A 25,804-nucleotide genomic window follows, 5' to 3' on the forward strand; every position below is an offset into this window, starting at 1 on the left:
GTCAAAAATGTCATAAATTGTAATTATCTCTATTGGCACCAAACAATTCCTGAAAGTCTGTGACTGTCAAAGATTAAGTCGCAGACCAAAAAAATGGACCCTGGATGGTCGCCTAGAAGTAAAAAATGTCGTTATCTGCCTTGACATAAAAAAATTCCTGAAAGTCTGTGAGTGCCTCAGAATCAGTTGCAGACCAAAAAAAAAATGGATTCAGAAAGGTCCCAATAAGTCAGAAATATCATTTTCTGCATTGACACCAAATTCCTGAAAGTCTGCGAGTGACTCAGAATCAGTCGCAGACCAACGAAATAGACTCAGGAGGGTCCTTTTGAAGTAAAAAAATGTCATTATCTCCATTGGCACCGACAATTTCTGAAGTCTGCGAGTGTTTCCAAGAAACATTCGCAGACCAACGAAATGGACTCTTGATGGTCCTAAAAATTCACAAATGTCATTATCTGCATTAAACACCAAAAATTCCTGAAAGTCTGCGATCGTCCAAATCAGTCGGAGACCAAAGAAATAGACACTAAAGGGTCCCGTAGAAGTCAAAAATGTCCATTATCTGCATTGGCACCCAAATATTTTAAGAAAGTCTACGAGTGCCAAATAATCAGTTGCAGACCAACGAATTTTATACTTTATTTAAGAATGCCCTGCTAGTTTGCCTAGACAGCATCAGCATTCCGGCAGAACATTTTACACTAATTTTCAGAATGCTTTGCTGGATTGCCTAGCCAGCTGAGCATTTTTAACACTATATTTTAGGGAATGCCCTGCTAGATTGCTTAGCTAGCTGAGCATTAACAGCAGCAGCATTTTTCACACTATATTTTGGAACGCTCTGCTAGATTGCTTAGCCAGCTGAGCTTGCCAGCAGAGCATTTTTACACTATATTTAGGAATGCTCTGCTGGATTGCCTAGCCAGCTGAGCATTTTAACACTATATTTAGGAATGCCCTTCTAGATTGCCTAGCCAGCTGAGCAATTCAGCAGAGCATTTTTACACTACATTTTGGAATGTCCCGCTAGATTGCTTAGCCAGCTGAGCATAACAGCTAAGCATTTTTACACTATATTTAGGAATGCCCTGCTAGATTGCCTAGACAGCTGAGCATACCAGCAGATCATGTTTACACTATATTTTGGAATGCCCCGCTAGATTGCTTACCAAGCTGAGCATAACAGCAGAGCATTTTTACACTATATTTTGGAATGTCCCGATAGATTGCTTAGCCTGCTGAGCATAACAGCAGAGCATTTTTACACTATATTTTGGAATGCCCCGCTAGATTGCTTAGCCAGCTGAGCATAACAGCAGAGCCATTTTTACACTATATTTGGGAATGCCCCGCTAGATTGCTTAGCCAGCTGAGCATAACAGCAGCGCATTTTTACACTATATTTTGGAATGCCCCGCTAGATTGCTTAGCCAGCTGAGCATAACAGCAGAGCTTTTTTACACTATATTTTAGAATGCCCCGCTAAATTGCTTATCCAGCTGAGTATAACAGCAGAGTATTTTTTACACTATATTTAGGAATGCCCTGCTAGATTGCCTAGCCAGCTGAGCATACCAGCAGAGCATTTTTTACACTATATTTTGGCACGCCCCGCTAGATTGCCTAGCCAGCTGAGCATACCAGCAGAGCATTTTTACACTTTTATTTAGTAATGGCCTGTTAGATTGCTTACCCAGCTGAGCATACCAGCAAAGCATTTCTACACTTTATTTTGGAATGCTCTGCTAGATTGCCTACCCAGCTGAGCATTACAGCAGATCATTGATTTTCCTATATAAAATCGTAATGCCTTTTTGCTTAGCTCACTGTTAACTGCTAACTTCTCACATACGAAATAAAATAACGCAAACCCCATATGTAGTGGTCCTCTACAGTGATAATGTTACCACCAGTTTCTCGTGCATTGGCAGTATTGTTTCAGTATCGAGAGGTTTCAGGGTGAAAGGGTCTATAACTCTGATATTGACCCCTTTACTAGCAAGCTCATCGCAGCTTTCATGGCCTCTACTAGTGTTACACAAGACCCAATAACCGTAACCTTGTCATTGTCGCTTTTTCTAACGACCTGTGGAACAAAAATTCGAATAAGTGTTTCAATAATGTATTATATTACATGACAAAATACAGATTCCGAATACTCGTTATAAATAATGTACTATCATAATATACATTACATAATATTGCGTTGCAATACTCCATCTCTGTTTTCTAATATCACCAATGGTCTGACGGATAAATACAAACCTTTTATCACATACAGAATTAGAAAAAATGTGAATACTAGAAATTATGCTTTGTTATTATATAGTGTCCTATTTACAACAGTGTTAAAATATATGGATCGGAGTTCACCATTACAATTCTTAGAACAAACGAATCTTAGCAAAACCTTAAATGCATTAAAATCCACTCGCAATTGTAATTATATATAAAGTTGACTAGCATAGGTTCCAGTCTGTCGATTTTTATGTGCTTCTGTTCGGCAAATCGAACTGATATTATCAAAACACGATCGAGTATGAAATTGCGCGTATGTTATGAATAAGCAAAAATATCAGCGCCTGAATCCCAGGCTAACAGTTGTGTTATGTTTGTATATATGATTTTTTTATGTTTAAAGGTCCATCATGTTCCAGAAATACTTTAATTTTTATTTCTCAAAAGCTTTTTCATTTTGTGTCTGTTACAGTTTCCAAAAAATAATTCATTAGCCAGTTACCCGATGTTGCCTTTTGGTAATTAGTAGAGTTATACGTGTATAGTGTGATATAGTATTTTGTCTGGAAGTCGAAATACTACTTTGTATACATTTGGCTACCTATTTTAAAAATTATTTCACATTCAGCGCTCCTTTCTTTAGGTGATAAGTATCAAACATGCTTTTAAACCATTATGTGAACCTTTATAAAATTCATGTTTGCCCTTTTAAAAAAATGAAATATTTCTTTGTGTCTGATACAAAATGTGCGTGCCCTTTAGTCCGATTGAACCTGGTTTTGTTTTTTTTACAAATATATTTATAACTTGACGTAGCGTTTATGACCCTGTAATAACCATGCATCATAAAGGAAGTGAAAACCTTAAATTTTAATTTTGAAAAATACCTTAGCTTTTCCAATTTCAAACAATTCATCATTACGATACATAACCGGTATTACGGTACGGCTTGACCGGATATAGCATATTCCCTTTATACCAGCGACCAACTCAGTAGCTCTTTGCATAGAAACAGCGTCGCTTGGACAGAACACAGTCGAGTCTGGCAGAGATCTAAACATTGCGATATCTTCCATCGCCATTTGTGAAGCACCATCTTTTCCTGCAATAATAAAAAGGGAATAGTTATACAAAGTTACAACAAAATAATTCAGACCTTACAAGACGTTAAGTAGGTATATATATGCATATAACACAATTATATGTATTCAAATGCTACTAGAAGTTGTTTGTTGGTGTGTATTTATACAAAAATTATATATAATTGTATTTTAAAATTGAAGTCGATTGAAAATGTTACGATACGTTTCTGTTGATTTACAGACTGGACCTTTAAACATGTACATGTATATGATATATAACTAGAATTGTGACCATATAGCAGTCAGATGCCCCCACAGTCCTCTATTGTGTCAGTCTGCGTATGGACAGCGTGGCGGACGGACGGACAAGATGCTCCCCTTGGCCGCCCTGCAAGTTAGGGAATAATATAACAAGAGGGCCATGATGGCCCTAAATCGCTCACCTGAGTCAGAAACTTGTTAATTTGGATTTTTTTAAGGAGAATTTTGTTTTTGATTTTACTATATGCATAAATGGAAAATCAGGACTGATAATCATGATGTTGTGGGTTCGATACCTACTCATGCCACTATCATTTTTAATAATTTTGTTTATTTGATGTTTATATAATTTTTCATTTTCATTCATGTTCTTTCAAGAAAGTTCTTTTCATGTTCATTCTGAAATATTCTTTCTCTTAATAGTAGTTTAGTATTCTAGATGGTTCATTAATAGTATATATTTTGAATGTTTGTACTTCATTGTGTGTGTACTAATTTATACTATTGTGTGATTGTGTGCTATTGTACTGCTGTATATTAGTTTGGATTCTGTTATTCTGTGTGGGAAGTGTTTTTTGGACATATTGTGATATTCTACTGTGGACATTGGACATTGTTAAATTTGAGTTGTGAACAACTGAATTTGAACTGTGAGATAAACTTGACGACATTTGTTAAATTTGAATCGTGGATAGATGTGAGTTAAACTTTACTTTCATATTTTTTTTGTATAACTGTAAATTACTGTTTTTCATTAATTAAAAATTGTAAAATTTGTTGCTGTGTTATCTTCTCTGTTGCGTTTAACTTGTAAAAATATACATAAGAGGAAAATCCATGACTCCCAGGGGCAGGGCCAATTTTGACCCAGGGCTTTTATTTGAACAAACCTGGAAGACACTCTCTAGAAGATGATTCATGCTTTACATCTAAGCTCTAGCTATTTTTTTTTTTTTGAAGAATATTTTTCTAGATTTTACTATATACATAATTTTATAAGGAAAAACAATGAACCGTCGGGACAGGGCCAATTATGACCCAAGGGATTTTATTTGAACAAACTTGGTAGACACTCACTGGAAGATATTTCATGCCAAATATCTAAGCTCTATCTCTTTATGTTTCTTGAAAGAAGATATTTTTAGTTTTTTTTCTTTCGGTTGCCATGGCATCATTTAAAGTTATTTGACAACTTTCCAGCTTTATTGCATACAATATTTTAGTTTCGTCAGCCATCTGATAGAATCAACTTTACATTTACCACTAACAGTCAAAACTATAAGTTTAACTTTCATAAATGTTTACACTAAACAACTTCAAAATATGAACATCAGGCATTTGTATCTTATAATATGTAAATAACACTTGTATGTTTTGACTGTAACAGTCAATGTTTTTCAACAAGCTTCCTTATTAACAAATGAAAAATGGGCAAATATAAACATTAAATAAGTATTGAGAATAAAATATTCTGGGAGAATAAAAATAAAGAGATTTTGTCATTCTCTACATTTTTTAATGGATTTTACTTTAAACATTTTTGTTGATACATAAAGACGTAATAATAACAGATAAACTTGAAAGATTCTTTTGTGTCATTTTTAATTATGTGGTTAAGTATTGATTATATTTGTAAAGAAAAGTACGTTATAATTGTTAAGTTTATTTTATAAAACATTGCTGTGTTTGTAGTAACCAGTCAGTAGAGATATGGCAGGGAAAGAGGTAACAACACCTGGGATTACTGGGTCTATGGAGTTAATTAACTGTACCCCATGCTCTGAAGCAGAGAGGACAACTGTGGCCATCAAATATTGTGTGGACTGTACAACATATGTTTGTCAGGACTGTTTAAATGACCACAACAAGTTTGCAGCTTTACGTAAACATAACATTGTGGAGATCACTGAAGCTAATGAGCTTCTAGGTGACACAGATCAAGTCCAGGGAAAAAGATCGGTGGAATGTGGAAGTCATTATGGACAATTCATTGACAGATATTGCAGAAGCCATGACGAAGTGTGCTGCAGAATTTGTGTGACAATCAAACACAGGTTTGTCTATTTCTTTGTTTGACTAAGATATAAATAATGGTATCAGACAACTTGAAAAACTTGAGCTTGTCACATTTGTGCCGAATACCCCCAACATGCGCTTGTCAGACAACCGTGCTTTTAAGTTAATAATTTTGCACATAGGGAGAATGCAGTACTTAATAGATTTTTTTTCAAACGTTTTGGAATCATTTGTCTTACAACAATAAGATAAATTAAAGCTTGGATTTGAAGTTTTCATGACTTCTTTTAGAGGCAGTTTGTTCTTTCTCCTAGAGATTTCTGCACTTCTACTAAGTGAGATCTAGCTACCCTTTTATAGTTCTCAAGTTATGTCCAGGACTAAATTCAAAATGTAACAAGGAACAAAGGGCAATAACTCCAAATTTAGGAAAGGGGGGAACAGTCACAGTTCTTCTCCAATGCACTTCTACTCATTAGATGTATCTACCTACAAAATTTAAGTTAATATCTTTTATAACTCTCAAGTTAAATGTCCCAAAGTTAAAAGAGTACTCCCATGCACTTCTTCTTAGTAAAAATTAAATCTCTCTACTTACAAACTTTAAATACCTTTTATTTTTCTCAGAATAAGTCATAGACAAAGTTCAAAGAGTAAAAAATAACAAAGGGAAATGACTCAAATATTAGGGGCAGGTTATGGTTCTAATGCACTGCACTCAATGAGATCTATCTACCTACAAAGTTTCTTGTTGATATTGTATTTTACTGTTAAGTCCCGGACAATGTTCTAAGTGTCCATATCCATTTTCAAAGAGCTGAAAAGGGCAATTACTTTAATATTAAAATATTCATTAGTATGTGTGCAAATAATGAAGCCACTGGTACACTTGGAACTTACCGTTTTAGGATAACCTCTTTATTTTGCTTTTAATATTTTGTATAAAAAGTGCAAGAAAATTCTTATACAATGATAAATTCATGGAATTCATGAATTCATGTTTGGCTTTCAGTTTTTAAGTAAGATAATAATATAATACTGTTTCACATTATATAGGTTATGCAAAGAAATAACTGGTATAGAAACAGTTGCTGAGGGAATAAAAGAAAGTCAAGAATTTTGTGCTTTAAAATCTTCCTTGCAAAAGTTGAGAAAATCTGCTATACAGGAAAAATTATATCGAAATCAAAACTTAAAAGAAAAGATGGAGGAAAAGAAAAAAATCTTGGCTGATATTGATGAACAAGAAGAGAGGTTAATACAAAAGATAAGAGTTCTAGCCAATACTTCTAGAGAAAACATCCAAGAAGCTCATGCAAAACATCAAGATGCAGTCAAGGCTGATATCAAAGAACTAGACTCAGTTATATCAGGCTTGAAAAAGAGTTTAAATCACATAAACAGAGATGGCATGAATGAAGTGGAGACTTTCATATCAAAGAAGAACTACCAGGCAACTTTGGAGGAGGTACAGAGGGTGGTGACAGATCTTTCAAACAATTGGCTGCAGACCTCCCTTTTTTATAAGTTAGATGAAGTCATACCTAAAAATACCACAGCATTTGGTAAAGTTGAGGAAGAAACCACTAAAAGTCATGTATTTCATCTACAACTCAAACAAGCTGTTGATATCATATGCCAAACTGACAGTAACAAGTGCAGTATAAATGGAATATGTCAACTGCCCGACAGTACTGTGGTAATCACAGATGCCAATAATTCCAAGCTTAAACGACTGAGAGATAATTTGGAGGTGAAAGATTTTATTGATTTAGATGATACCCCAGAATGTATGTGTGTTACAAAACCAGATGAGGTTGCCATTGTACTAAGTAAAATAAACCTGGTTCAGTTTGTAACCATTGATGAAAACATGACTTTAGAGTCATCATTTCCTATATTAGGAGGAAGATGCACCAAGATTGATTGTGACCCTAAAGAGAATATAGTGTATGTTTGTTGTAGGTTTGAATGTGAAATGAAACTGCCTAAAAACAAAAACCCCCTTTCATTTAATAATTATATAACACACGAATTTCATATCATTGTTTACAATAAAAAAGGTGAATGTTTGTCAATATATAACAATGAGGAAGATGTGAGTCAACAGTTTTGTAAGCCGTTGAAGATACTTATCAGTTTAGATACTTTTGATTTAATTGATGCAGATACTAACATATATACATTTAGTAAGACAGAGATGAAACAAAAACCAACTAAAGCAGGCTATTATGGTGCAAGATATGACGATTATTGTGGAAGATATGATAATGAGTATCTATGCATGCTGTCTGCAGAGAATATTATATATGTAAACAAGAAAGGATATATGTATCTAAAATCATTACATGTTAAACAGCAACACATGCTTGAGTCAGGAGATTTTTCACCTGTGCAAACAGTACTTTTTAACAAGAAAAAATCTACTTTAATTGTTGCAGGACAGTCATGTCAAATCAAAGAATACAAAATGGGCTTAAAGATACTATATCTTCTCAAAGAATAAACAAAAGGAGATACTGAAAAGATTAAAAAGATTTGTAAAGGGTTAGAGATTTAAGGCATTATTATTTAGACAAAGACATAATATGGAGAAATCTCTGTCAATCAACAGACATGAATTCACCAGCCTTTGTATCAGTACAACATTAGAACTTTTTATATATAATCTAGGTACACAATATACATGTATCTTTTTTTTATGACAGTGTACCAATTAATTAAGCCATGTTATAAAATGTAATATTTTGAAAGCTATTTAATCAATAAATTATAATATCACTATGGTTATTTAATTATTGTACACAATAACCTATTGATTAATTACAATGTTTTCATCAACCTATTGGTAATTCAAGACAAGAGGGCCATGATGGCCCTAGATCGCTCACCTGACTTATCAAACTCATCCAAACAATTACCTAGACATGCATTCTGACCAAGTCTCATGACAGGTGAGTCAAAATGTGACCACTACAGTATTAACAAGGATTATCCATATTTGAGCAGTGCGACCTAATTTTTTACACATATTCAAACTTGACCTAGAAATCATCAAAACAAACTTTCAGACCAATTTCCAGGATACTTGGATCAAAACAGCAGCAACTAGAGTGTTAACAGGTTTTTTTCTATTTTTAGCTCCGGTGACCTAGTTTCACATGCGGTTTCGAACTCATCCAAGCAATTACCTAGACAAGCATCCTGACCAAGTTTGATGATAATTGAGTCGAAAATGTGACCACTAGAATGTTTACAAGGTTTTTCCATATTTGGGCGGTGTGACCTAGTTTTTCATCCAAGATGACCCATGTTCGATCTTGACTTAGAAATCATCAAAACAAACTTTCAGACCAATTAACAGAATATTTGGATCACAACAATAGCCACTAGAGTGTTAACAAGATTTTTCTATTTTTAGCTCCTTTGACCTAGTTTTTCATCCGAGATGTCCCATGTTCGATTTATTCCCAGCAATGACCTAGACAAGTTTCCTGACCAAGTTTGATGACAATTGAGTCAAAATTGTGACCACTAGAGTGTTAACAAGGTTTTTCTATTTTTAGCTCCTGTGACCTAGTTTTTCATCCGAGATGACCCATGTTCGAACTCATCCGAGCTATCACCTAGACAAGCATCTTGATCAAGTTTGATGATGATTGATGCAAAAATGTGACCGCTAGAGTGTTAACAAGGTTTTTCTATTTATAGCTCCTGTGACCTACTTTTTCATCCCAGATGACCCATGTTCGAAATCATCCGAGCTATCACCTAGACAAACATCCTGACCAAGTTTGATGATGATTGGGTCAAAAATGTGACTTCTAGAGTGTTCACAAGGTTTTTCTATTTTTAGCTCTTGTGACCTAGTTTTTCATCCGAGATGAGCCATGTTCGAAGTCATCCGAAGTTTAATGATGATTGAGGCAAAAATGCGACCGCTAGAGTGTTCACAAGCAATTGTGGACGTACGACGGACGACGGACATTCACCGATCCTAAAAGCTCACCCTGAGCAAGCTCAGGTGAGCTAAAAAGTCTCACCTATGCATACACCAGCATGTGAACCGACAAAGTTTACATTTGTCAATGAAATTGCTCCCATTCTGATCTGGTCAAATGCCCGTGTGAGGAAAGCAGCAAAACCATTGCAGAACACAATATTTCTGTCCCTTGCAGCACAGCCAATTGCTACCCCGACAAGATTCTGCTCTGCTATGTAACCTTCTACATAACGGTCTGGATAAGCATCCTGTTGACAGGCAGAAAATTCTAGCTTTAACACAAATACAAATTATGCTGTAATACATATGTATACATGTGTATATACATTTTAAAATCTGCAAAAAGCTGAACTGAAGCAAATCTATTGTATATATATATCTAGAGTTGTTTTGTTAACTATTTATTTTATGAATCTCTAGATTACCGCGGTCTTCTTCTTTTGTTGAATGCCCCAACAGAACAGTGTATATGTCAAATAATAATTAAATTGAATTATTATAATTCTGGCTGATATACAAGAAAGTTTTTTTTCTAGCACTGGTATAAACATGTGATAATCCTGTGAGTCTGAAATGCAAGAAAGATTTGTCTAGCACCAACGCAAACAGGAGATAATCCTGTCTGATATGCAGGAAACAGCTGATGTGTAATCATGCATAATATGGCCCCCTCTCGAGGTAAATCCGATTACAATAGTTATAATTTGTCATATGCCGGTAAACAATGAATTTTGGATGTTCACAGAGTGTGTATCTGATAATACGTTGAATTCGTGCATCGGTTATTTAGTAGTTGTGGCTTTTTTTTTGGTCAGGCTTGTTATCGAATCTTTAGGGTTATATTTACTGATCAAAAGCCTGTTTAATGGAGCAGCCAAATTGACCTTTGCTTTTGATGTCATAATTTTAATAACGAGTATTACTATATAGAAACAACAGCTGCGGAACATCGAATACATCCCCCATAATGCAACAATTAGAATTTTTCACGTGCAAATGTCACGTGGATTCGCCACTTATATGTAAGAGGATTAACGAAAACTGACTTTGAATATATATGAATATGTAGAAGTGTTTGTTTCGCCGTCCAGTGCTATCACCCTAGGATTGTTTTTAGAGAGTTTGACCACGGCATCATTGTAGGCTACTCTGATCGCAACCTGAAAAACAGATAAGAAAAAAATCGAGAGATAATTTTCAGTTTAAGTGTAAGTAGTATTTTAAGTAGTATTTTTAACATAATAATAATAATAATAATAATAATAATAATAATAATAATAATAAAGACTTTATTTAACGAGAGAACTCATTTGAACAAACATATCAATCTTCCATGAGGCCCTCAACAAGGAACAATATAAATTTAACATATTCAAACTATTAAAATACATAAATGTAAAAACATACAGGAGATTATCAATTTGTATACATCAATGCGTGATAAAACCTCAAGTATAAGGTTTTAAAATGGTTAACAGATGCAGCAGACTTAATATAATCAGGAAGGCCGTTACAAATACAGATCCAGATAAGGTTACATTGTGAATTATTTTTCAATTGAAAATGTTTAGAAATATTTTATATGAAATGAAGAGATGCATTTCTATGTAGATCTAACATGGCCACGCTAAATATTTTAAATGGACTTTCAGTCTAGACAAAACCATCGCGTATTTTAAAATAAATTCTGATAGAATAGCAGTAGTGTAGACCATAGCTGATCTTGATCTGAACTAGTCATATAAAATAATCAGTTGCCGCCCACCAGCAAAGATCTATACAATTAAAGGCACATAATGCCTTAGAAATCCACATTTTTTGTTTTATTTATTTTTAGTTCATTTCTTTAAAATTTCTTTTAAATGCCAAACATGTAATTGATATAGGAATATTAAAAGAGCATGTAACAACACATTCAACAACTGAAAAAAGTAGCGCTGAACTAATAATGATGTGTTGTAAAGGAAGCAAAACGTAAACAAAGTACATATGTAGTATTTTGACTTCCATACACAATACTAATTCACTTAATATTTCATTTGCAAACAGAGTAAAATAAGTAGAGATAGGTTATTTTATCGCATGTGAGTATTTTTTTAACTGTGACAAAGTTAGAAAGATTTGAGGATAAAAAAAATATTGCGTTTTTAAGGCAAAATGGGCCTTTAAAAGCGTCACATTTGACCTGTTATTTATCATTTATAAACGCCTTTATTTTAATGTATATGTACAATAGGACATGTACAAAGGTGCCGGCCGCATTGATTCGGCCTTAAAGATTGATATGTTTTATCTAATTTTTCATGCAATAGATTTTTTGAAGTCAAATTCATTGAATACATGTATATTAAAGTGCATTATAAAAAGTAGAAAAAGTAGATAAAATATAGTTTAGTTTAAATTTTTGCGACCATCGTTTTTGCAATACGAGTCCGGTAAGATCATTACATTTTAGTTTTGTTTTTTACCTCTTGTCCCATCAAATAGTTTGGCGGTTCAGCTAACATTACTTTTGTAATATCTACATTAGGAACAGTGGCCGTAATGCATTGTGGTCCAAGATTCCATGGTCCCTGACTGTTCATTCTTCCCTTGATAATCTTTATAACAGACTCCGCCCTTGGTCCAAGGATTTTACTGTGCCATCCCGGCGAGTCCTCAATGCCTTAATGTGTACAAACAAATGTATACGTGTTTACAAGGCGGACAAAAGTCCTCCCCCGCCCGAATATGACAAGGCGGACAAAAGTCCTCCCGAGAATTACGTGAACATTTTATTGCAAATATACCATTATATATACACAATTATATATCTGTAACCTTTAAAATCACATTAATTAATATAAACCGTTGTAAAATTATAACTTTAAAGAAAATATTATGGCTATTGTATAGAAGCTACATGTATTTTGAGATTGAAAATGAGATAAATAGTAATATTTTGACTGTGTTTTTGTAATTAGACACTGCATGAACTATCAGATGCATTTTAAATCACAGATAAAAGGAAAATTATGTGAAGTTTATAGGTATCACTTATATAACTTAAAAATTGTTGATAACTGAAGGTTTGAAGTGTAAGCGATGTACCAGGGAATCCCTTTCCTTTGAGTGTCTTCGCTAGTATACATGTCGGCTTCCCTTTGACAGATTTAGCATCATGGAAGGCTTTGCACAACGCCTCTACATCATGCCCATCTACCACATATGTGTTCCATCTATAAAAATGTAATACAAAATATCACGGTTCAGACCTGTGAGAAGATGTGTAAGCGTCCGGAAAGATCATTCGATAGAGCCGTTGAACGGTATTCAGATGGTTTCAGGTTCGAGTCCTGGTCAGACTGCACATTTTTCTCACTCTGTACGTGTCACTAAAATAAAACTATCCAGCGAAATGTACAAAAAAAAAACCCCAAAAAGCCAAAAAATGGTATGGCTCTTGTTTATATTACACAGTCATTTTTGTTATAGCTGGATCTTTTTTGCAGGTCATTAACCCTAAAATTTTTCTTAAATAGACTCATGACGTCATGTCTCACTTTTATTTTTGGATTTGTCCATATCATTTTTGGGGATATCAAAATTAACTTTACAGTTAGTCAGTCAACAGTATAAAATACTGTTATACTGTATGAAAAAAACGAACAAAATAACTTATAAAATAACTGTTTGAAAGAACACGTGAAGGTGGAAACCTATTGGTCAGATCCTAAAACATTAATGCATAGCATTATTAAGGAGCTGAGTTTAATCAGATTGGTGTTCATTTCTAATTATTCTTTATTGGACCAAGTAAATACACGTATAATCATATATGTTTTAAGCTGATAATGTTACAGTTATTAAGTATTTTTTCTGTTTTATATTCAAAACATTATTGAAAATCGTCTTTTTTTACCCAAAGGACTCAAGTCTGTTTTTGAAAACATCCACGTTATGTTGTAACATAGTTGGTCCGCACTGTCCCAATCTGTTTATATCAAATATGGCAACTAGATTATCTAGCTTATAAAAACTAGAAAACGCCAATGCCTCCCAGACTGAACCTTCTGCACTCTCGCCATCTCCTAGTAGACAATAGACACGGTACCTAAAATAAACCAGGGAGTATATCATTTAAGTTAGAGAGAACTTACATTTTTCCATTAAAAGTTTATTCACGTACAAAACGATATTTTGGTACGACACTAATGTTTGGATACGCGTATACAAATTGATTTTTGGTGCGACACTTATGTTTTGCCATTAGAAGTTTTACACGTACAAAACGATATTTTGGTGCGACACTAATATTTTACCATAAAAATTTATACAAGTACAAAGTACAAACCGATATTTTGGTGCAACTCTAATATTTTGCTATTAAACGTTTTTACACGTATGAAACAATATTTTGGTGCGACATTTATGTTTTGACGAATGCGAAACACAATAATTATATGCTGTGCGTGACGTAAAGAAAATATAAAGTCTTTGATTAGAATTGATAAGTGGAACAAATGAGATGGAAAAGAAACAATACACAATTTGTAAATTGAAATTCGAAATTCTTACATAGGCCAACTAAAACACTTAGAATGTAGAGATGCAAAAGATAATAATGGTATATAGTCGAAATTAAATTACAAATCGTAGTTTTTGTGCAATTCTTAGCCCAATTTGAGTAAAAAAGCGTTTAAACTCTTTTTTTTAATTTTCGGTAAATTTTTACAATTGAAATCAGTATCTTAGAAATACGGAATGTGCGAATGATCTGATATTTTAAACAAAAGTTATCGGTTCGTATTTCTAGTTCCGTCATGTTAAAAACCATCAATGGAGCCCATTAACGAAAATATTTGTACTGTAAATTTTTTTGATTAAAGGGGGACGTCCCAGAGCCCCAAAAATTTTTAAAAAAATTTAATAAAAAAAAAAATGTATAAATTTTTCAGAAAAGTAAAAAGTTCAAGATAAAATTAGAATAATTTACATTTATGTTGTTAAAGGGATTTTTTTGGGGAAAATTAAATTTTACTGCGTACTAGCGCAGTAATTTTTTTTCTTCATTTTTTGACTTTTTTTTGGGTTATTTATTGGTTTTTTAGCCCCGTTTCAATGTGTAAATTATTTTCTTGTTCACTTCCAAATATTATTTTTAAATACTTTAAAAATTTTCAAAAAAACCTAGGTGAATTTTTGAGGCATACCCCCTGAAGCAAACATTTTGTGCTTTATTTGTGTATTTGTGACAAAATAAAGCTCCCACCCCTTGACTTGTCGAAGTATTTTCCCGTATAGGCCATGCCGGCAGCAATACTAATACCCTGACCAAGAGACCCAGTTGCTACATCAACAAAGTTCAGCCGCTGAAATCAAACAAGATTCGGTAAGCTACATTTTAATATATAATGACTATATGAAATTACAAATTGTGAAGTTTGCTTTATTGGGGCCATTTTTTTCTTTAATATTGATTTCTGGGAAGGGCTTAATCTAATGTTGCTAGAACTTGTTGCCAAACCAATTTTGTTATATAATCAAAACATGTATTTGATGCAATAAAATATGTTTAAATTAAACGAAACGATCATCGATAGTTTCAATATGTATTTACAATATTTGGCTCTTAAGACATAAAAAGAGTCGGTCATTTTGGGAGTCAATACCCAAAGCATATAAGTGTCAAAATATGGAGAAAAAATCGGTTTTACGGTTGAATTGTCAAAATTCTTTTGCATTTGTAAAGAAAGACATAATTTTAGTAAAAAAATATCATAACAAGAAGCTTTTATCATGTCATTATATTGATATTTGTTGATAAAGTGCATGCATACCGTTATCAGTCACCCTCGGCTTTATCAGTACATATTGAAATAAAATGAAGAGAATGGAATATTTTACCTCTTACTAGTTTGAAATTATTAAACTGATAAACTTTGAATCAATTCGATTTTTTAAATATTACAGTCTCTCGAAGACATTCGGGACTATTTCTTATTGATATGACCTTACTGCGCGCAAAATTGAGAGGATATGGACTTGTTTTTGTTTCAGAAAGAAACGCATATTAAAATTGGAAACATGATAAATAGAATACCAAAAATTATAAAAAATATATAATTTTTTTTATACAATTTATAAGGTTCAGCACGAAAAAAAGCATCGCCCTCATTTTTTCTAAGCCTTGTCCGACAAGTTTTGTAGTATGGCACTAGCATGGTATTCTATAATATGAAGACGACAGTACAGAATTGCAACAAACCTTTATCTTATCTAAGGCATATATGTACATATATATTATATTTGAAATGACCCCCAAAATGAAAACCAAGGGAGGTAATGCTATGCTAAAAGGGGTCCGACACCCTTGTGTGTGTTCATATATAGTGTAATTAATTGACAAAAAATATAGGGACAAATATTTTATAGTCTCTATATAAAACATTTGCCCCTATATTTTTGTCAAATGGCTTGTGTAAGTTAATTACACTATATATGAACAGACACAAGTGTGTCGGACCCCTTTGGTACTAGTATTATTCTTTTTATATTTAAATTTTTGTGTTCTAATGTGATTGTTCTGTTTAAGCCTTTTAACTTTTCCCTGCCTTGTTTTAACATAAATTGGTGTTATATTTTATGCATTATGTCTGTGATGTTAACAAAGTATCCCACTTTATGGACAATGCTTTATTGATCTATCTAGATCAGTATAGTTTACGTTAATTGACAATTGACAGCTGCTGTCAGCTTATTTGGTTTTATTCTACATGTTTGTCGGAAAATAGCTTGTAGCTATAATGTTTATTTTTTTATATTTTTGTTATAAAATAAAACATCTCGACTCTTGCAAATAAACTCATATAGCCCATCCAAAATGCAATAATAAAAGCAGCAATACATCTTGGAAAATTGACGATTTTGCTAAGCTTGATTGTTTTGCTTACACAAAAGCTTATTTTAATGTTTTTTTTTCTTTTTAAGAGAGCTGAACCATATGAACACATTAGTAGTGATCAAAAACCAACTGTACTTGAAATAAATAAATCAGTCAATAAATGAATAAATAATCCTAAAATTAATTAATTAATTAATAATTAACTGCTTAAAACGGCCTTCAGCTTTTGTAAAGGGTTTATTAGATATTCTATTTTTAGATAAATTGCACTTTTCCGAGATATAATTACTGAAATACTTAGTTTGAAACAACGATCGAAGAATTGTTTTTCCAACAAAAAAATAGCTGACGGCCACTTTAAAGGATTCCTAAAAAAGCAAGATCACATCTGGTCGAGAAAACACACACATGCATTGTAAAAATGTTGCAGCATGTTACATATCATATATTTTCTTCATTAAAAACATGAAGCTACATTCATAGTCGTAAGAACGGAATGTCTGTCTCAAAAGCAGAACATCTAGGCTGTATTGATTTGAGTCTTTTTAAGCCTTTTTTCCCCAAGAATATGGTAGCACGGAATTACGTAACAGCTGTTGAGAGTATACGTGCAAAATGGCTAAAAGGAACATTGAACTTTACAAATCAGTAACATTTTCGATTTGTTATTAAAATGGAACACCGCCCGAAGTTGAACCATTTGGAAGTGTGATATTTTCCCCTTCAGTATGGCTTGTCTTAATTTGCTTTGACACCTTGGTCGGGTAAAGGTCAAAACGATAAATATTACGAATTTGTCTAGGTGTTTTTTTTTTCATTTTTTTTTTTTTCATTTTCAACAACTTCACGGAAGTCAGTTTTGCCGATGGAGTCGTCATTCCGCATTTTAATACCAAAAAGTGCAAACGGTACAAAACAAGACAAACTCACAATTCGTCGTAATTCCGACCTTTTGCACCCAAAAGGCGAAAACGTGACAAGTAGTGACACAAACACCATAACCATTAATCTAATAGAATTGTGTCCGAAATGTCTGTGTAAGCGCGAACTGTCGAAAATACGATAATATGACAGCGTCATGGTTTGTTGTGTTGTCGATATTTCGCCTTTCTGCCCAAAACATACTCAGAAATCTATGGTGGCTGATTTGTGCCATGGCATATTTTCCCTCCACAAGACGCCAGGCGAAATAACTTTCAAAATTAGTGGCGGCGTGGCCGTGTGGTTAACGCGTCGGACTAGTAATCTAAGGATTGCTTGACCGCGTGGGTTTCAAACCCTGTCAGGGCAAGCCGTTGTTTCCTTGAGCAAAGAAACTTTACATTCTTTGCTTAGTACTGGTTGGTTCCAGGAACGGATTCGAGAGTGTTTCAATAAGCTAATAGCTTCCAACACAATCGAACTAAAATAAATTTGTATAAACTAAACTAAATAACTTTCACATCGCATGCAGCCGAGCGGGGCGAAAATACGACATGGCACAAATTAGCCACCATATATTACCTGTCATATAAGACATGGCCCAGAAATCAGCCACCAATAGGGAATCAAAAACACCATAGCATCATAATAATTTGATGTTTTTGATGATAAAAAAAGTCAATTTGTGCAAGGACTTAAATTGCCTGAAATGTAAAACCAAATCTGCCTTCAAAATACATTTATCGTTAGATTACATTGGAAAACAAAAACAAACTGGTGTTTCTTTAACGTTCACGTGTCTATATGCAGGATTTCAAACAAGTATATATGTAGCTCAAAACATATTTATCGGCTTTAGAATGTGTTTTCTGTTTTACAAAAGCGATTAAATAAAGTTATTAACTAGTTCATCTACATATATTTGTAATCGTAATGAAAGTTACAAATATGTAGATGCCTAAATGACATGTATATGCCTTTGTTGAAAGAATAAAATGTTGGCTATATATTTTATATTTAAATTTAAATAAATTGTTATATTATTACTAAAAAAAGAATGCATTATACAATCGAACATTCGTTGACATAAACATACAGATGTATTGAATCAAAATAATTTTTAATGCTGGTTTTGGTAAAAAGAACAATTTAGACGTTTCAAGATCAATAATGAGAGAATATATATTTCTTCTTGTGCCAAAATAAAATTGACAATTTTGAATTTTTCCATGCCTTTCTTTGTTTTTTAAAGGAGGAAATGTCTGTATACGTAAATAAGGCATTTTTTTTGTCCCTGCTAAAGAGTAGCGGCCCGTTGAATAAAAGTTGCGTTTTGGCTTGTGTCTCCTGCTACACAGTTGCTGTAACATGCAATTGGCAATCATCAGGCGACACACGTGATCACTGATTGCTCTTGTATTTTGTCATAAAGCTATTATGAAATTTATATAAAGTCACTACTTTTTCATTTAATATAACTTTGAAATAACAAATGACACATCATTATAAAATTAGAACACTTACTGGGGTGGGGTGACCTTTCCAGATCCAATCTATTGTCCTTAGTTTCAGGAGATCTTTTTCGCACAGGGAAATAACCCCGCCTTCTGCCCAAGCCGCATTACAAAATGGGGGCTGCATGTCCCTACAAATTAAATAAATAGATGAGTTTTTCAAATTAGATTTTTAACACAATCCACTCCTCAAAGATTCAAGAAGATTCAAAAAACTTCGAAACCTACTACTTCTGGCTGCTGCTGCTGCTTAACTGCTACTGCTACTTGCTACTGCTACTGCTACTACTACTACTACAACAACAACAACTTCTACTACTAGTAGTAGTAGTAGTAGTAGTAGTAGTAGTAGTAGTAGTACTACCACCACCACCACCACCACCACCTACTACTACCACTACTACTACTACTACTACTACCACCTTCTACAACTACTACCAACTACCACTAACTATATAGCGACAACACAACCTATATATCGTTATCGCCTTATAGCTAGCAAAATGGCACCATACGGGCGGTTGTACACTATCGTCTTTTTCGTCCTGTCGCAAGCGAAGCACGCCAAACGGCGCGTTGTCGTGCGGCGCGTTGTCGTGATGTCGCCAGTTCTTCGATTTTGAGCGAGCTCAATGTTGATATTGCGACCAACACGCCGCATGAAAACGCAGCGTTTTGTTGTGCTTCGTTAGCGACAGGACGACAACACACCAGTGCGAAAGTTCGGCCGTTTGGCGCTTTGTCCGTGCTCTCGCTAGCGACAATACAAACGAACAAAAGTGTTTTCAAATCAGCCACCATAAAAATAGTTTTTTTCACCCTCCAATGAAAACAAGTCCTCCATCCCTTAATAGATTCCTTTGACATTGACAAACCGGGTCACTCCTCGGGTCTTTCTGGAATTTAACAAAATCATATCGTAACGTATTGAAGAACAATACGGACATGATCTCGGCGGAAGATGAACATGATGTCACATGTCTGAAATACAACATTAGAATAATAGAATGTGCTTATTAATATAACACCTATACAAGTCTCCATAAACGGAAACCATATTAATTTAAACGAACTGGAGAATAAAAAACTAAAACCAAAATAAATTACATGACCAAAACACCAAGAACAACAAACAAACAGTCGGAAACAAGGTGATTTTATATGGCAACCTCTAAACATGAAGAAAATATCACATTCATTAACAAAATTGCCGTAAATTTTCTCAATTCAGTCTATCAGTGAATGTAATTTCAAACTACGTATTTGATCATTTGTTTGTAATTGGCGAGGTACTGTATGTGTAGAAATATTCGCGGGCTTCAAATTTTCGCGATCTTCACGGTGACATTCGATCCGCGAATTCAAGTTTAGCGCGAACATTTCTACACCAATAATTTCTTAATAGTCATATTTTCGCGCTTCTTTAGAACAATATATATCAGTATTAAGAAATTATTGGTGGGAAATAAAGTCAATTTCGGTAAATAATAATTGAAAGTCTGACAGAATGCCCAGTAACCAAATCCGAACTACTAGTATACCCAAGAGGTATACAATTTGTACTTTCGGTTTTCCATACCATAGATGATGATATACTATTTACTGGTGTATGCAGTAAATGATGTATTGATGTATTGTAAAATATTTTGTTTTTGTGATAATCATATAATTATGGCGAGCAAATATTTTTTTTATTTGACGAAAATGTAATCAGTTTGGCTTGAGCAAACAACTACCAGGATGAGAAGCCACACCAAAACCCGCCAACCCTTTTTGAAAGTAATCTGTTTTCCCCCCGTAGTTTTAAACAATAGTCCCGAAGATGCGCTTTAGGTGCGTCCTTATGGCAAATCGAATATGGCACTGGAGGGTTTCCGGGGTACTTTCAGTGCTTTGATTATATCATGAACATAATATAATTGATTTTTATGGGAAATCAATCTTACTATTTTGTTGAATTGCTTCAAAATCCTGTTCGTTTTCCCTCATATAGACGTGTTTTGCCCCCCCCCCCTTTTTGAGGCCTTAAACAGTGACAAAATGCCCTATGTACCCCCCCCCCCCCCCATGTTTTTTCGTTTAAAAACGTGCCCATGTTTTTCGGCACCGCCCCGATCAAAAATAATGAATTTGGATGAATTTAAATAAATTAAATCAAAACTATAATAAAATTAAGAAAGTCAACCACGTTGGAATGCGTTTATATCTGCTTGATTTTATGCATTTTACAAATTTTTAAATTTTTGTCACACACTAAGTCTTAATAATGACAGCTCATTTAAATGGTCCTAGATACATCATAGAATAACAAAGGTTTTTTTTTTTATAAAATTAAGATGTACATTTATATTTTGATATTTTCGGCCTTGAAGTTCATTGATTTTTCAATATTACCTAGAATAAAAAACCAACTAAGGTGTTAATAAATTTCATGAACGTGCCGTATCTCCAATTCAATTTAACCTTTTTATTCTGAAATCTTTTAAAAAAAAATTTTTTTTTTTTTTAAATCCGCACATTACAACATTTTAAAATGTAACTTAAAATTTTTCCTCAAACCAATTAAGTGAAGTGGATTGAAATTGACTTAAGTATTAAAAATGTTTTGCCGGGGACTTTCTTTCTACATGTATGTCAAATCAGCGGAATTTTTAGAAGTAATTGAGATACCACTTTTTTGTACGAAAATATCTGAAAATAGTACTTTAAAACATTATACTTTTATCTAAAATGATTAAAATAAAATTAAAGTGTTTAAAAAGATACGAAATCTTGCGACATTAAAAATATTGTCGACAACGTTCATTATGGTTATAAGTTTTCGCTATAAATGAATAAGCAACAAACGTTTTACGTTTATATTTTCTTCAATTTTGGTTTGCTCTGTCTGTATTGATATTTTAAACCATTGTGTTTCCGCCAACCACAAAATGTGGTTTATTCGTGTAAATCGGGTAATGTGGGTTTTATATGTATATGTTTAAAATGCCCTTCACAAAAACTGTATGGTTTACATCAATAAATTGTCTGTTCTATCTGTCTTGTCTAAATTTAAAAAAAAAAATCATCTGCTGGCGGAATGACTGAATCCGTGGCCCGGATTTCTTCCCAGTGGTATCCTGAAACCCATCATGTAAGTCTTTGCACACAGCTTTGGTACGGATACCAGTCACCACATTACATACGGGACAAGACACTGAATCATTCGAGACCAGACACTTGAAACGTGCGAAAACAAAACATTGAAAATTCGTACAAGACAAGACCACTGATTAGAACGTGAAAAGACAACGAATTCGTACGAGACAGGGCACCGAATACGTACGACAACTCAACTCAACGACACAAGATACCCAATGTGTACGAGACAAGACACCGAATTAACACGAGACATGACACCGTTTACACGTACCTGACAAGACACAGAATTCGTACGAGACAAGACACTGAATGCGTACGAGACAAGACTCTGAATACGCACGAGACAAGACACCGAATTCGTATGGACAATACACTGAATACGTACGAGACAAGACACCGAATACGTACGAGACAAGACAACGAATTCGTACGAGACAATACACTGAATACGTACGAGACAAGACACCGAATACGTACGAGACAAGACACCGAATACGTACGAGACAAGACACCGAATTCGTACGAGACAATACACTGAATACGTACGAGACAAGACACCGAATACGTACGAGACAAGACACCGAATTCGTACGAGACAATACACTGAATACGTACGAGACAAGACACCGAATATGTACGAGACAAGACACCGAATACGTACGAGACAAGACACCGAATTCGTACGAGACAAGACACTGGATACGCAAGAGACAAGACACCAAATTCACACGAGACAAGACACCGAATACGTACGAGACAGGACACCGAATTAACACGAGACATGACGCCGTATACGTACGAGACAAGACACCGAATTTGTACTAGACAAGACACCGAATATGTACGAGACAAGACACCGAAATAACACGAGACATGACACCGGATTCGTACGAGACAAGACAGCAAATTCGGACGAGACAAGATATCGAATTCGTACGAGACAGGACACCGAATACGTACGAGACAAAACAGCGAATGCGTACGAGACAAGACATCGAATTCACACGAGACAAGACCCCGAATACGTACGAGACAGGACACCGAATGCGTACGAGACAAGACACCGAATTCGTACGAGACAAGACACCGAATACATTGATTCGATAAATATATATACATGTATAAGTTTGATACAATCACTTACCCAGACTCACTTGCTTGAGTAGCGTCGATGCAATCGATTCTAAGTTTGTTTGCCATGTCCTTTAAAGACTGCATAGTATCACAACCTCGTGCATGATAGTCCACCATTATTTAAAATAATATATATCTATCTTAGTATGAGACGAAATGAATTACAAATTTATATTGAATCAACTTATTTAAATGAATACGTTTAAATGTAAAAATTATGACGGATGTTACGTGTGAAAGGAGCACTTTCAATAAAATCGTTGTCTGGAAAATAAGTTAGTGACTTGCAAGTTTCACAAAAATATATAAATCCGCGCATGCGTGAATTTACGAAACGCTGCAAATATGTCGGATTCTGCCATATGTGAACTAAACGTGTAATAAACATGTATATGTATAAATATACATATATGAATTAACACGTAGACACTGTGTAAGTTGTGACTTTGTCTATCATAGAGGAAATCATAAGCTTCGATTTATTCGGGTTTTTGTCTGTGGTTTTTTTTTTTGTTGTTGTTGTTGTTGTTGTTTGTTATTTAAGTTTTTTAAATTAAAAAGAAATATATTGACCATTTAACGTTCAAGAAAATCAACTTTGAGAAAAATGACGTTTGAAGGAAAATATAAATATTTACAATTCAAGCGATGATTTGTTCATTTACATGTTTTTTGCAAAGTGTATTTATTACAGTAGAATGATTTTGCAGTATTTATAACCGTATTTCTACCGTTTGACTAACACAGTATATTCTATTTTTGTATATTTTGACCTGTATTTGGTAAACTACTTAGATTCAAAGTGCCGTTTGCAATGTGTAAATTAACCTCTTTGATCTTTTTAAAATATTTTACTTCTAATTACATTTTCATTTATTTTTTGAGAATTAACATGAAACCGGAGGCTGCTGCTTTATTACGTAGACACTATATTTGTTGTCACGCATTTGTCTATCATTCAGAAAATCGGTTGCTTCCATTTCGTTTCTTTGGTTTTTGAGTCTTGTTTTGGTTTTGTATACAGGTATTCTTTTTGTTTAATGAGAAATATATTTACTCTTTGAAAAAATGCACATCAACTGCTTAATGGATTTTATGAAAGTAACATGTGGTAATATTATGGACAAATCTTATAGATCTATATGTATTCATATTGAAGTCCCTGGCTTTTGAGCTGTGTAACCATTCTATATGTATTAAACATTCAGACAAAACGTTCAGCTTTAAAGCCATATACCATACACCATAAAGTAAATGAAGATAATTTTATTTTCTCCATATTTGGATTGCTAATATACCATGCATATAGGATTAAAGAGAAAATAAAATTAACAAGAGCTGTCACGCAAAAGTGACGCTAGCCCCCAAAAAGATTTCCTAAGCATTGTAGAAAGGTATTAAGAAAAGGGAATAAAAGTAACTAATTGCGTAATATTGTTCTTATGAAATGAAGTGCTATTCATAGCAAACTTGAAGGTAGGGACATGGATATTGGTTGTGACCTGTTATCTTGATTTGGTAGACATTTGGGCGAAGTTATTTTAAAATCTTTCAATGCATGACAATGTAACAGTCTGTACACTAATGTGTACCTTCAAACTTTTCTTGTGAGCATGGCATGAGTACCTTCAAACTATAAGTTTGACCTTGACATTTGAGGTAGGGACATGGTCCTTGCTTGCGAAACGTCTTCCTGATGTGGTAGATATTTGTACCAAGTTATTTTAAAATTCTTCACTGCATTACAAACCTACAGTCCGGACACGAATGTGTACCTTCATTCTTCTAATATAACACCTATACAAGTCTCCCATAAACGGAAACATTATTTATTTATACGAACTGGAGGATAACAAATTAAAACCAAAATAGATAACAAAACCAAACAACAAACAAACGAACAGTCGGAAACTAGGTGATTTTATATGGCAAAGTCTCAACATGAAGAAATATCACATTCATTAACAAAAATGTCGTAAATTTGCCCAGTTCAGTCTTTAAGCGAATGTAATTTCAAACTACATTTGTATTTGATCATTTGTAATTGGTGAGGTATTCCGACCGAATTTCAAACAATGTTATTGTTCGGAATGTAATCGGAACATCTCAACGTTTATTCTTAATCATCCCGGAAGTATTTGTTGTATGAATTGATAGTATATAGTTCTACCACGTGACATCAGATATTACCAAAACAGGAGTATGCTTACATTTTATTGACAGACAATGGGAAATAAAGTCAATTTCGGTAAAATCATAATTGAAAGTCTGACAGACTCAATATAAGAATGCCCAGCAACCAAATCCGAAAATACAATGTATACCCAACGCCAGTAAGGAGAAAGAATCATCAACGAACAATATAACTTTAGTACAGAGCAAATGGCAAAGTTAACACACCGTTTTCTCTTATACCAAATCACAATACAACTTTTGGCGCTACCTGTTTTCTTTTGAAATGAAAACATTTTGTTTGACGAGGTATATTCAAACAGCACCAGATCAGTAAAGATAATATATAAAGATATAAAATTACACACACCTGACTTCTTTAGTACTTATATGACTTAAATAGTGAACAACTAAAACGTTTGACTACTTTTAACAC

At 33.9% G+C, this 25,804-nt stretch overlaps 2 protein-coding genes across 2 annotated transcripts; one reads left to right on the forward strand and one right to left on the reverse strand.

The window, feature by feature from the left end:
* Positions 1-1,839: 1,839 nt before the first annotated feature.
* On the reverse strand, positions 1,840-23,400 carry LOC132719470 (transketolase-like protein 2). Its single transcript, XM_060703240.1, is given in 13 exon segments — positions 1,840-1,934; positions 1,937-2,014; positions 2,017-2,089; positions 3,129-3,343; positions 9,644-9,851; positions 10,650-10,763; positions 12,072-12,268; positions 12,694-12,821; positions 13,505-13,696; positions 14,863-14,954; positions 18,932-19,052; positions 19,741-19,902; positions 23,207-23,400. Coding segments are annotated over 13 exon segments (1,782 nt in total). The 5' UTR covers positions 23,314-23,400.
* LOC132719468 (uncharacterized) lies at positions 5,204-8,306 on the forward strand. Its single transcript, XM_060703239.1, has 2 exons — positions 5,204-5,638; positions 6,657-8,306. The coding sequence occupies exons 1-2, from the start codon at positions 5,295-5,297 to the stop codon at positions 8,104-8,106; spliced, it is 1,794 nt and encodes a 597-aa protein (XP_060559222.1). The 5' UTR covers positions 5,204-5,294; the 3' UTR covers positions 8,107-8,306.
* Positions 23,401-25,804: the final 2,404 nt, after the last annotated feature.

The sequence above is a fragment of the Ruditapes philippinarum genome, unplaced genomic scaffold, assembly GCF_026571515.1.
Source record: "Ruditapes philippinarum isolate M1 unplaced genomic scaffold, ASM2657151v2 ctg2010_1_1_1_1, whole genome shotgun sequence".
NCBI lineage: Eukaryota > Metazoa > Mollusca > Bivalvia > Venerida > Veneridae > Ruditapes > Ruditapes philippinarum.

Excerpts from the sequence above, each read along its gene's own strand:
- LOC132719468 (XM_060703239.1), top strand. The coding sequence starts at position 5,295 with ATGGCAGGGAAAGAGGTAACAACACCTGGGATTACTGGGTCTATGGAG. Across the intron at positions 5,639-6,656 it reads TGTGTGACAATCAAACACAG|GTTATGCAAAGAAATAACTG; the intron begins GTTTGTCTATTT and ends CACATTATATAG.